The sequence below is a fragment of the Rhincodon typus genome, chromosome 10, assembly GCF_021869965.1.
Source record: "Rhincodon typus isolate 14 chromosome 10, sRhiTyp1.1, whole genome shotgun sequence".
NCBI lineage: Eukaryota > Metazoa > Chordata > Chondrichthyes > Orectolobiformes > Rhincodontidae > Rhincodon > Rhincodon typus.
In genome coordinates, this window is record NC_063341.1 from 6865569 (window position 1) to 6878839 (window position 13271).

The window sequence follows — 13271 nt, forward strand, 5'->3', positions numbered from 1 at the left end:
TTAGCAAATTTCCCCCCCAGGATATTGGTACCCCTCTGGTTCAGGTGTAGACCATCCCGTTTGTAGAGGTCCCACCTACCCCAGAATGAGCCCCAATTATCCAGGTATCTGAATCCCTCCCTCCTGCACCATCCCTGTAGCCACGTGTTCAACTGCTCTCTCTCCCTATTCCTCGCCTCGCTAGCATGTGGCACGGGTAACAAACCAGAGATAACAACTCTGTTTGTTCTAGCTCTAAGCTTTCACCCTAGCTCCTTGAATTTCTGCCTTACGTCCCCATCCCTTTTCCTACCTATGTCGTTGGTGCCTATGTGGACCACGACTTGGGGCTGCTCCCCCTCCCCCTTAAGGATCCCGAAAACACGATCCGAGACATCACGGACCCTGGCACCTGGGAGGCAACACACCAACCGCGAGTCTCTCTCGTTCCCACAGAATCTCCTATCTGTCCCCCTAACTATGGAGTCCCCAATGACTAATGCTCTCCTCCTCTCCCGCCTTCCCTTCTGAACAACAGGGACAGACTCTGTGCCAGAGACCTGTACCCCATGGCTTACCCCTGGTAAGTCATCCCCCCCAACAGTATCCAAAACGGTATACTTGTTTTTGAGGGGAATGGCCACAGGGGATCCCTGCACTGTCTGCCTGTTCCCTTTCCGTCCCCTGACTGTAACTGATCTACTTTTTTCCTGTACCTGAGGTGTGACTACCTCCCCGTAACTCCTCTCAATTACCCCCTCAGCCTCCCGAATGATCCGAAGTTCATCCAGCCCCAGCTCCAGTTCCCTCACACGGTTTCCGAGGAGCTGGAGTTGGGTGCACTTCCCGCAGATGAAGTCAGTGGGGACACTAGTGGTGACCCTTACCTCCCACATTCTACAGGAGGAGCATACAACTGCCCTAACATCCATTCCCACTGTTCTGAATTCCCAAACCGACAAACTAAAAAAAAAATACTAGTAACCTTACCAAATCAGCGCCTAGAACCTTTTTTTTTGGTTAGAGGAGGAGGATGGGTGGGAGACACTACCTAGGTAGTGTTTCGGGTAAAGCAACCGCCCAAATATATTACCTCACTTGCTCCAAAAAATGGAGTCACGCAAGGTAAGACTTTTATAATCGAAAAGCTCACCTTCCCAGGCTGCCCTCGCGCTTCCTCCCGGACTCCCGCCGCTGAAACAACTGAAAAGCCGCTATACCATCTGCTCCCTTGATCCTCGTCCACCTTTCCTTCGATAAGGAGACTAAAACTGCACACAGCATTCAAGTTGTGGTCTTGCCAGTGTCCTGGTCTGGCCTACATGTGACTCCAGACCTGCAGCAATGTGGGGGACTCTCAACTGTCCTCTGGGCAATTATGGATGGGCAATAAATGCTGACCTAGCCAGCGATGCCCTCATCCTGCATTTGCTTCTTTTGTAAAAACCAAAAGAACTGCGGATGCTGTAACTCATGAACAAAAACAAAGTTGCTGGAAAAGCTAGGCAGGTCTGGCAGCATCTGTGAAGGAGAAAACAGAGTTAACGTTTCGGGTCTGGTGACCCTTCCTTAGAACTGTTTCAAAATGTTCTGCACTCCTCTGCCTTGTGGATGAGGTGAAATGGCCCCATGTCATATCTTTAGGTGTCAGCTGTGGCCCGGTTGTTAGCGATCTCACCTCTGAGTCGGCGGATTTTGGGTTCAGAGACCAGAGCACAAAAGCTAGGTGGTGCTCCAGTGTAGCACAGAGGAAGTGCTGCACTGTCAGCAATGCCACCTTTTGCATGAGTCTGTCCTTTCTGGTGGACGCCACATGGACACCCGCTGTTTGTGGCATGGCCCTACAGGACTTAATGGGCTACAAAGCGAAGCGGGCAAAACTACATCCGTCCCCGACGCGCTCAGTGCATTTTCTGCTTCTTCGAACAGAAGGTGGCTCTGATCACCATAATTATGAAGCGCTATCAACTCCAGCCTCCCAAATTGCCTTGATCCCTTGCAATTTGCCTACTGTCGCGACAGGTCCACGGCAGACGCCATCTCCCTAGCGCTACGCTCATCCCTGGAATATCTGGATAACAAGGATACCTATGTCAGGCTCCTACTTATTGACTACCGTTCTGCCTTCAACACTTTTAACTAATCTTCAAACTCAGAGACCTAGATCTCTGCTCCACCCTCTGCAAATGGATCCTCGACTTCCTGACCCACAGACTACAATCAGTGAGAAGAGCAACAGCACCTCCTCCATGACAATCCTCAACACCGGTGCCCCACAAAGCTGAGTACTCAGCCCCCCTACTATACTCCCTGTACACTCATGACTGTGTGGCCAAGTTTCATCCACCTACAGGTTCACTGATGATACCGCTGTTGTAGGCCGGATCTCAAACAATGACGAGACAGAATACAGGAAAGTGATGGAGTGCTTCCAGGTGTGGTGTAAAGATAACAACGTCTCCCTCAAATGCCAGCAAAACGAAAGAGCTGGTCATTGACTTCAGGAAGCAAGGAGGAGGACATGCCCCTATGTACATCAATGGAGCTGAGGTGGAGATGGTCGAGGGCGTCAAGTTTCTAGGAGTGACGATCACCAACAATCAGTCGTGGACCACCCACGCTGAAGCGACAGTCAAAAAGGCGCAACAACGCCGCTAGTTCTTCAGGAGTCAAAAGAAATTTGGCACGACCATAAAGACTCTGACCAATTTTTATCGATGCACCATAGAAAGCATTCTTCCCCGCTTATTAGACTTCTGAATGGACCTCTCAAATTTTAAATTTAATATTGACCTTGCTCTTTGTGCACCTTCTCTGCAGCCATAACATTGTATTCCTTGCTCTCTTCTATTACACTAATGCACTTTGTATGGTATGATCTGCCTGTACTGCATGCAAAACAAAACTTTTCCCCGTACCTCGGTACACGTGACAATAATAAATCAAATAAAAGAAATGCAGCAGCTTCCATGTCACAACAATGTTGACTTGTATTTGCAAAGTGCCTGTAACTTAATGGAATGTCTCGGGCACTTCACAGAAGCATTATCAAAGAAAACTTGAAACTGAGCCAGATAAGGAGAATTGGGTCAAGCCACAGAGGATTTTTCAGTAATGAATGTCTTTTGGAACTTGTACATACATTAACTGCCAAAATAAGTTTTTGTTTTATTAGAACTATTCCTAATATATAGCCACACGTTAAGACAGGAAGGAGGCAGGTTTTAAGGAGCATTTTGGAGCAGTTAGAGAGGCTGAGACATTGAGGGTATATGTTGGGAATTCCAGGACTAGGCAGCTGAGGTAATGAAATTCACAGACACAGCAGAGGAATGAAAAGATCTCGGAGGTTTGGAGGAGGTTACAGAGATGGGGAGGGATGAGTTTGAAGAAGAGCAGGGTAGTTGATCTCTCTATCCTGGCCAATATATTTTTCTCTACCAACATCAGTGAAGAAGCCACACTGCTGTTTGTGGTACCTCACTGCCTGCTAGTTGGCTGCTGTGTTTCCGAAAATGTTGCACGCTTAAAAAAAATCTGTGTAGTAGCTGTAAAGCTTCGTGTGAAGTCCCGACATTGTGGAAGGGGCTACATAAATGCAAGTTCTTTATTTTCTTCCTGCATGTTGCTTGATGCTGCGTTTGCTGCCTGTCTGGTATTTCGAAGAAATTGATCCACCTTATGGCCAACAGGTGCAAATGGCTGCTTTTCTTTGTTGTTTCTGTCAGGACAGTAGTGAAGTTACGGAGAAGGACCAAAGCAGAGAGGAAGATGTTGCCCAGTGGTGGGGAGAATGGAGCTCCTGGTCCACTTGCAGTCGGAGCTGCGGAGGAGGGGTCATGTCACAGGAGAGGCACTGTTTACAGCAAAGGTGAGTGATGAAGAGGTTTTAGTTCACTCTTTCTGGATCTGTGAAGCACGTTGTGACCTATCTTTAAGGTGCAGAGCGAATGCAAACTCTTTATTAGACACAAAGTGTTGATGTCTGTCTATTGTGATAGTGCGCCAGCGAGCTGGGAAAGTTGGCCGCAATATATTGCAAATATCGAAGTGCTTGTTGTGGCTCCTGACCACTTTTCCTTAGTGACTGCGGTGACACCTCACAAACCTGTGACAACCACCTTGAAAGCCTACAAAGGCACAGTGGTATCACCATTTCGAAGCTCCCCTCCAAGTCACTCACCGCTGTGACTCGGAATAGTTTGCTGCTCCTTCATAAACACTGGGTCAAAATCCTGGACGTTCCTACCTTGCAGCAATATGGGAACACCTTCATTGCCTGCAGCAGTTCAAGTCCTTCACCAACTTCACAAGAGTTTAAAACAAAGGCCACACCTATTTCTTGAAAATGTATACAGCCAAATATACAGCATGTCTTCTGGTCGCCAGCGCCTTGCCTTATACTACCTAATATCTTAGTCACGGCTTTGTCTCTAACTGGAGAGTAATTTCAGCATAAAGTCACGGTAGGGTTTATTATTCCTGCTCAAGCCCCTTTCTAGACATTTGAGCCCAAAGTCGAAACCGACATTTCAGTGCAATCCTGCTCTTTTCCCTTTCCCATCCTTGTGCTTCTAAGGGCAGGGAGCAGTGGGCAGTGGGCAGGCTGCCTCGTGCTACATTGTCAGATGATGCTGGCTTTTGCTTTTTCAGTAGGGTCTCATGTGCCCCTGAGCTGTGTGTTTGGAAACAAATTCCCTCGACGCTACCTTTGAAGCTGAGCAGCCAAGTCCTTCCTGATGCCCTGGCCAGATTATCTGGTCATTGTCACATTGCTGTTTGTAAGAGGTTGTTGGTTGCAAATTGGATGCTGCACTTGCTATTTTACAACATTGACTGCACAACTTAAAAAATGAATTCATGGACTGTGAGTTTCTTTGCAAACATCTTGTGCTGTGGAACAGAGGAATCAAGGTGTGTATTGAGCTGTTGTGACCAGTACCCTGCCTCAAATCCCATGTTGCAGCATCAAAGGTTGGAGTCCTTGAGGTTGGTGTTTAAAGTTGGTGCCAGTTTGGATGAAGCCAGACAAAGTGGGAGTTCTGTGCCACATTGCAAAGTGTAGGAAGTTGACTAATGTTTCATTTATCTGCACATTGTTTCCTTCACTTCCAATATCCTTCTTCCCCAACTGAAACCTGGTGTTGTCAGTAGAGGGGTTGGTGATATTGCAGAAGTGAATTGGCTGTGTTTTATCTTTTTAACCACATGCCCTGGGATGAACAGTCTGGTCTCCGAGGCAGCCCCAGCACATTCCCTCCCTGCACCCTGTTTAAGCTCCACCATGGACAAGAGAAAGAACTGAACTTAAAAAGATTTAGCTGCAGGATCTTTGGCTAATTTGCGTGTTTCCCATTTGAGGTTCTGTAGAATTTGTAACCACTTCCAATGGCTGCATAATCAAAATCAATGAACTGTATCCAGCTGTGAGAGTGTCAACACTTGAAAGAGTGAGTAACTTTGGAAATAGCATGTTTTGGTGGAGTCACTTTTTATGCCTGCAGTTCGTGAAGTTGTGGAATGCGACAGTGTTGCTCAGTACCTTGCTGCAGGCACATACTGAGTTGTAAACCGTTCTGAATCCTCAGTGGTCTTTTTCGGTTGTTTTCCCTCTCTGCAGCCTCCGAAGCATGTGCAAGCAATCAGAGCAGCCATAACAAGCCAGTGATGTGTCTCAATCCATTTCCTCATCACATTGGCACACTGTCAGTGGCTAACATCCTCACAGCTCCATTTACCTTCCAGCCAGATTGACCCAGGTGCAGGATGGTTGCTGGTCAGTGAACACAGTCTCTCTGCTCTTGACCGTTGAGAGCATCAGGTGTTAACATGACAGATTGAGTTGGCAGAGTTTTTACCTCCTTCGGTCAGGAGGTAGTGGACGTTTGAGCGCATAATCCTGGCTGACACTTTCAGTGTCGAACTGCAGGGGTGTCACACCAAATGGCTCGAGGGACTGAATGGCTTTTTCATGTTTAGTAGAATGATTTATGATTATTTAACTAATGACGCAACCCTGACGTACGCAGAGCAGAGAGAAAATGCGATCAAGCCTCAAAGAGGAGCAGAGGAGAAATGTTGCTACAGAGCTGGACTCAGTGTAATGTGTATTCTGGTGTAGATAGAGCTCATAGTATAACAGAGGGAGAGATTTCAGACAAGGACAAGTAGAACGGCCTCTAAGAGTGCAAGTGCAGGCATCCAATGCCCTGGAGAGCCAAGAGAGCTTGGAATACATGAAGGGACCACTGACAGGCAAGAGTCTGTGGGAGACACACTGTTCATAGACATGGCTGCAGCAGCCCAAGGCTTGGTACCTTCTGAGTTCTCTCAAAGCCTGGTAGCAGTGGGGGAGACTACAATGTTGTCAGATTGAAGGTAGATCACAGCCCATGAGGTAGAAGAAACGAAAGATGGAACACTGCAGGCGGAACGGAAATTTGGAAGACTTTGGTGACAAACTAATGCAAAGGGAAGACTCTGGTGAGCCAGCAGGAATAACCAGAAGGCCGTGCAAACAAGGGGCAAGAGAAACCATTGTATTTACCCAGGTCAGTGTGGTACAGTAACCTGAAGGAACAGCAGCTCCTATCAAAGCCATTGCTGCAGCAGTTGGAGAATGCCAAGGGCCAACAACAAGGGCCAACAGTGGGAGCTGTTGAAATACAGGACAACATTGGGGTTATGTGTGAAATCACAAAGGCATCGGGTCAGTGCATTTCTGTTTGTGGTTGGGTCTATAGCCAGTGATTCCCTCACAAGGCAGGGTGTGGAAGAAAATAGTACGGACTTCAAATCTTTCATCAAAGTGACCAGTGCATCTTTTAATCCAAAGAGGTGTCTGGTCATAGAATGGGCAAGATTTAACCAAAGGAAGGTATTATTAACTGATGTAATACACGTTAGCAGGGTGCTTCGGATATGAAGTGCTAAAAGACGAACTTACTGGAGATTGTGTCATCGCAGATGTTAGGGATGAAAAATAATTGTTTGATTTTTGTTTCCATCACAAGAGGAACTCAAGCTAGAGGAGGCAGTTCAATTTTCCACACAAGCTGAGATTAGGACCCAGAACTGGGCAATCATCAAAGCTAACAGCGAGGCTCCTTCAAAAACCATTGGATCAGTAGGCTGTAAGGTTGCATTGTTTTCCTGAAGGCCTGCAAACATGGCAAGACAGCAGGAAAGAACCTCATCACCCATATTAGGATGTGGAGGATCTGGTTAAAGGTGACACTGCAAACAGTGAGTGCCAAGCAGGGAGCATGAATGCAATCGATGTGGAAGAGTAGGACACTTGAGAGGATACAGCGCGCTTGAAATTTTTGTATTGCCACCAAAACAATGAAGTCATTTCACAAAGGGATAAAATCCTGCTTGAGGAAAATCATTTGGAAAGAAGAAGATCCAACAGATCAAAAGGGAAGATGAGCAAAGCAAGCAACATTACTAAGTGATGTCAGAGAGGGCCAGCAAAGGTCGTTCTTCAAGTAAAAGGATTTAATAGAGGATTTAAGCTATGTACAGTGGACATTGTTTCCATATTTGCTGACAGCTGGTCATGGTTAAAATCCCTGGATGTTTGACCAATCACCATCAAATTGCAAATCGAAGTGCACAGATCTTCAGTTGAATGGTGTCAGTGCACCATCCCATTTAGCTAAAGGGGTGAGAGATGTGTTGAGGTACAAAATCATGCTGGGCTAGGTTTCCGAAGCTCATGGTAACCTCATGCAGATCTTCTGTTATGAAAGAAGGGAGCTCTGCATTTCTGGAGGGCTTTCCGCTCAGGGCTCCCTCAGAAATGTGGAGCCAAACTTCCATTTGGGCAGTTGTTTTGCAATGTAGAACTATCAGAGGAAGACAACCAGTCTTTTTGCAACAGTCATCTGCAGTTTCCTGAAATTTATAGGTTCTGGCTGCTGTCAAATGGTAAGCACATAATGTAAGTGCGATGTTAGGCTGCTGAGATTGTAGGGTGCTAGATGTGTGTTGTGCTATTTGGGTAGGATGCCCGCTAAGGAGGTGTTTGGTACCAGATCTAGGATTCCAGATGCATAGGCAGTAGGGTATAGGTAATTAGGGTGCCAACTAGATAGGTTGCCATGTGGGAACAGTGTAGGGGTGCCATGTGGGCAGGGGACCAAGTAAGTAATGCAGTGTTTAGGATAGGTCAGGATGGGTGGAGAAGGTGGGTGTTGGGTCTGCTGGTTGTGGAAGGTGGTGGAGGTTGGGGAGAGGGTCACGTTGAGTCCAGTTGTCTGGCAGGGGTGGTGAGGGGATGGATTGTGTCTGGTAGTGGATTGAGTGGCACCTGGTCTGGTGCCCGGGGGAGGGGAGATGGGGGGAGGGCCGAATGAGGGGAGAGTGGGAGGTTGGATGCAGAGAATGGTGATGGTGGGAGGGGAGTGGGTCAGTTAATGGAGGGTGGGATGGAGATGGGGGTTGGGTGGTGTCTACTGGTGGCAGTGGGGTGTGGAGGGGAAGGTAGGCGTTGGAGCAGGGGAATGGGTATTAGGTGATGGTGTGGGGGATGTAAGGGATGTTTGGGTGTAAGGTAACTATAGGGTCTTTCAGAGGATTCCAGGGCAATTCTTTCAGAGCCTGCCAAACATATTCCTATCTGCATTGGAATAACAACTGATTTGCCAGCAAAACATCCAGGCCTTTGTTTCCAAGTAAAAATGCAAGTATCTAGTTAGGTCTCCGACAGAGAGTGGATGAAGAAAATGGAAGAGAATTTTGGAAAGAATTCTCAAGCCTTTTCAGAGGATTAGGAAAGCTCAAACAAAAGTAACATTGCAGATTGATGCTGAGCCAAAATGCCTCTATACTGCTAGAAGAAAAGGTCACGCACTACTGAACAACATTGAGGCACAGGTCAGATAGCAAGGCAGGATGGTGGCGCAGTGATATTGTATCTGGAGGAGTAATCCAAGGGCTCAGGCTCATTCCATGGGGAAATGAGTTCATTCTTTCATGAATTAGTTCCTGGGATTGAGATTCCTGGTCAAAACACACTGTAGGATGCCAGTCAAATTACTTGGATCAAATGAAGTAGCGACAATACCATTAAGAATAGAGGTTCGGCTCAACTATTGAAATCACACTGCAAGCAAGGCGCATTTTTCAGCTGAGACACTACCCAGAACAATGGTGGATCAGGCTGATAATGAAGACTTAATTCTCATTGAAGAGATGGATTAATTTTCTCTTGAAATAACCAGTACACTACCAGCTACAGAGACAACATGAAGGCCAATCTGGGCAGTTCAAAGCCGCTGATGAGTGCACAAGCACCAGACAGCTTTGGAAATGTGGTCCAGATATTGTTCGACAGACTCAGGTTCTGAAGAAGTATCCTGAACAGAGGCATCATTGGATAGTTGTAGGTGACCAAATGGTATATGACCATAGGCTGGTGATGCCAAAGTCCATGAGTGAGGAAATCCTAGTGATTTCATAGTGGACAGTTAGGGATCACGAAATGCAGAGCTCATGCTCAACAATCCGTATACTTGCAGGTATTTAAAAGGAAATAGAGAATGTATTGATTTGTCAGCCATGTGCTGTCAACAGGCTGTTCCAACAGAGACATCAATATCTTCAGCTCTCCAGAAAACCTTGTCCAAGGTTTGCAATTCAGCATCAGAGGGAAGATACATTTAGCATGGTGGAAGACTACTCCAGCTGGATGCAACTGTACAACTGCCGCAGAGTCAGTCATTAGAGCATGAAACCAGGTTTTGCAACATTGGTTTCAAGAGAAAATGGTTTTGGATAAAGGACAACAATTTGTAAAACAGGAATTCAAGTAGTTCATCACAAAGGCAGGAGTCAGCCATGTGATAAGCTCTCCACTCCATCCTCAGGTGAATGGAGAAGAAAGGAGAGCGATCAAAACTTTAAAGTTCTTAATGGCCAGGATCACCAATTGAGCGTTCACATTCTTAACTCACGGGCCCATACCATTAAACAATGGATACCCGCTGGTAGACTCATTCATGGGAAGAAGACTAAAGGTGAGAAATACTCATATTGAGATGCAACCTTAGAATCATGGAAAGGTCAGGGAGATAGAAAAAGATCACTGAAGAAAGCAGATGTAGTCTAACTTGAGACACCAGGCAAAAATACTGCTGATTTTGACAGCAGGTCAAAAAGTCGAAAGGAGGCGACAGTCCTCTGCTCAGAACAAACAAGATTGTGTATATGGCTTGCACTTCTGAAGGAAAGTTCAGGAGAATCAGGAATGCATTGATTTTGCTTGAGCCGGTGAAGAGGGATTGAGTCTGATCATCGTACAATGTAGGGCTGAGACAACTGTACTACATCAGATATCTCTGGGTATTCAAGTAATTTCAGGAATCATTAGTGAACCATCGCCCTAGTGTAGAAACCACATTGAGGTGATGAGTGCAAGTTCCAAATCATCTTGATTTTTGATGACTTGGATCCCGAGTGGTGGGTGGGGATGTTGATAATAGTGATAATGTAATTAGTTAAAATAATTTGTCGAGTGATGTAAACTGAAGTAGTAGAGAAAAGCCTGGAGATGTAGTGTTATGCGAGATGAATATATTAATGATGATGGACTCTGACATCAATAAAGCAGAGAAACACATGAATGAAGCTCAAAGAGGAGCAGGGGAGAAACTTATCAGAGAGCTGAGTTCAGGATAATGCATATCTTCATGCAAATAAAAACTTCATAGTGTAACAGATAGAGAGAACCTTGTGAATTAAAGATGCAAATTTAACAACATCTTTCCTATAGCGGAGAAGCCATAGAAACAGACAGTAAAAGCTTCTATAAATAAGTGAAGACAAGAAGATTAGTAAAGACAACTATACGTCCTTTTCAGTCAGAAGCTGGCTGTGTTATAAAAGGGAACAAAGAAATGGCAGATGAACTGATCACATAATTTGGTTCTGGCTTCACAAAAGACAGCTCGAGTAACCTCCCAAAAATTATAGGGAACCAAGAGACAGAGTGGAGTTGACAGAAGTCAGTATTAGTAAGAAAATGGTGCTACGGAAATTAATGAGATTAAAGGCTAACAAATCACCAGGGCCTGATAATATACATCCTGGCCTACTGGTAGTTATCTTCTGAAAATCCACAGACTGTAGAGTGGTTCCTACAGATTGAAGGGTAAGCCCACTATTAAGAAGTGGGGTGATGGAGAGATAAAACAGGGACATGCACACCAGTTAGCCTAACATGAGTAGTGGGGAAAATAATGGAGTTGATTATAAAAGAAGCGATAACAGAACACATGGAAAGCATTGATTGGGAGAGGGGATGGACAAAGCCAGTATGGGTTTATGAAAGGCTAATCATGCTTAACAAATCTACTAGAGTAGAATAGAAAAGGGAGAACCAGGTAGATGTGGAATATTTGGACTTTCAAAAGGTTTTCAGTAAGGTCCCTCCTAAGAGATTTAGGGCTAAAGTTGAAGCACATGGGATGGGGGTAATATATTGGCATGGATTGAGAATTGGCTAACACAAAGGATTTGATTTGACTTGATTTATTATTGTCACTTGTACCAAGGTACAGTGAAAAGTTTTGTTTTGTGTGCAGTACAGGCAGATCCTACCATTCAAAGTGCACCAGGCTGATAGAACAGATTGAAGAATACAATGCTGTGGCTATAGAGAAGATACATAATGAGCGAGATCAACATTAAATTTAAAGTTTGAGAGGTCCATTCAGAAGTCTAAAAACAGCGGGGAAGAAGCCCGTTCTTGAATCTGTTGTACATGTGTTTAAGATTTTGTATCTTTTGCCTGACAGAAGAGGTTGGAAGAGATTGTAACTGGGTGGGAGGGTCTTGTTGGCTGCCTTTCCGAGGCAGCGAGAAGTATAGATGGAGTCAATGGATGGAAGGTTCAGAGAGTGGGAATAAATGCTCTTTTTCCAGGTGTAGGCAGTGACTAATGGGGTACCACAAGGATCAGTACTTGGGCCCCAGCTATCCATGACACATATAAACGATCTTGATGAAGGAGTTGAAAGCAACATTTCCAAGTTTGCTGACGATACAAAGCTGGATGAGATTGAGAGTTGTGAGGACGACACAAGTTGGCTTCAAGGTGATTTAAACAAGTTGACTGAGTGGGCAAACGTAAGGCAGATGCAGCAAGCAAGCAGAACTGTCACACAAGGACGGATAGGTTCATTTAGGCCTGTATTCTTTTGAATTCAGAAGAATGAGAGGTATGAAATATATAAAATCCAAACACAGCGGGACAGACTCTGTACTGGGGAGGCTGTGGAAGTCAAGTCACCGAACATATTTAAGGGAAAGGTTGATAAACTTTTAGCTTTTAAGGGCATCAAGGAATATTGGGAGAGAGTGGGAGTATGGCATTGAGGTAGAGGATCAGTAATGATTCTGTTGAATGGGCTGAATGGCCTACTCCTCCTCCGAATTTTTACATTTCAGCGATGAAAGGTCACAGTGTGAACCGTTATCAGTTTTTCTCTCCATAGATGTTGCCAGATACTCTGAGATAGTAAGAACTGCCAATGCTGGAGCCAGAGATAACGCAGCGTGCAGTGGCAGGAACACAGCAGGCCGGGCAGCATCAGAGGAGCAGCATTTCTGACAAAGGGTCCCGACCCGAAATGTCAGCTTTCCTGCTCCTCTGATGCTGCCTGGCCTGCTGTGTTCCTCCAGCTCCACACTGTGTTGCCAGATACTCTGTTATTTTTCCCCCCACCATTTTCTGTTCTTATTTGAGATTTTCGGCATCAGCAGTATTTTTGGTTTGGTTTTGTAAGGCAGTGTCTTGCAGTTAGCAGATCGGTAAACAATGCATATCCCTCAGTACAGCAATAGGGCACAAGTATCAGTGTGATATTGTTCATTCTCCCAGGCCTGATTATTACTCCCTGATTACTCTCTGTAACCATTTAAGCTTGCTGTGCCCCGTGCAAAGAACTTGAACTCACAGCCTCGAGAGGTGAGAACACTACTGACTGGAGAACAGCCGACCACGGCAATAATTATTGAAGAATGAGTGTTTAGAATATCTCCTGGTGGGCCAATGTTTTAGGCAGTATTGAGGGTCCAAATGGAATGAATTTCCTGTTCAGAATGTGGCCTCTGCTGATCCACTGTTCCTCAGGCACTGAAACTTGGAAGACTTTTTGTGGCGTGTTTGATCAGCTAATACTGTGTCTTGTTTCATTCTGCTCACACTCTTATCATCCAGCGGTAGGACATGCCCCACGCCAGTCAGTGACCCGAGTCTGTAACCCGATGCTTGAAAACTGCTGCTT

The 13271-nt window shown here is 45.5% G+C and overlaps 1 protein-coding gene across 1 annotated transcript in view; it reads left to right on the forward strand.

The window, feature by feature from the left end:
* Positions 1–13271, forward strand: part of si:ch211-267e7.3 (ADAMTS-like protein 2) — a 109414-nt gene that overhangs the window by 16175 nt on the left and 79968 nt on the right. The window contains exon 2 of the mRNA XM_048602316.1: positions 3708–3850. Within this exon, the coding sequence (XP_048458273.1) occupies positions 3708–3850 (143 nt within the window). The remainder of the gene's footprint in view (positions 1–3707; positions 3851–13271) is intronic.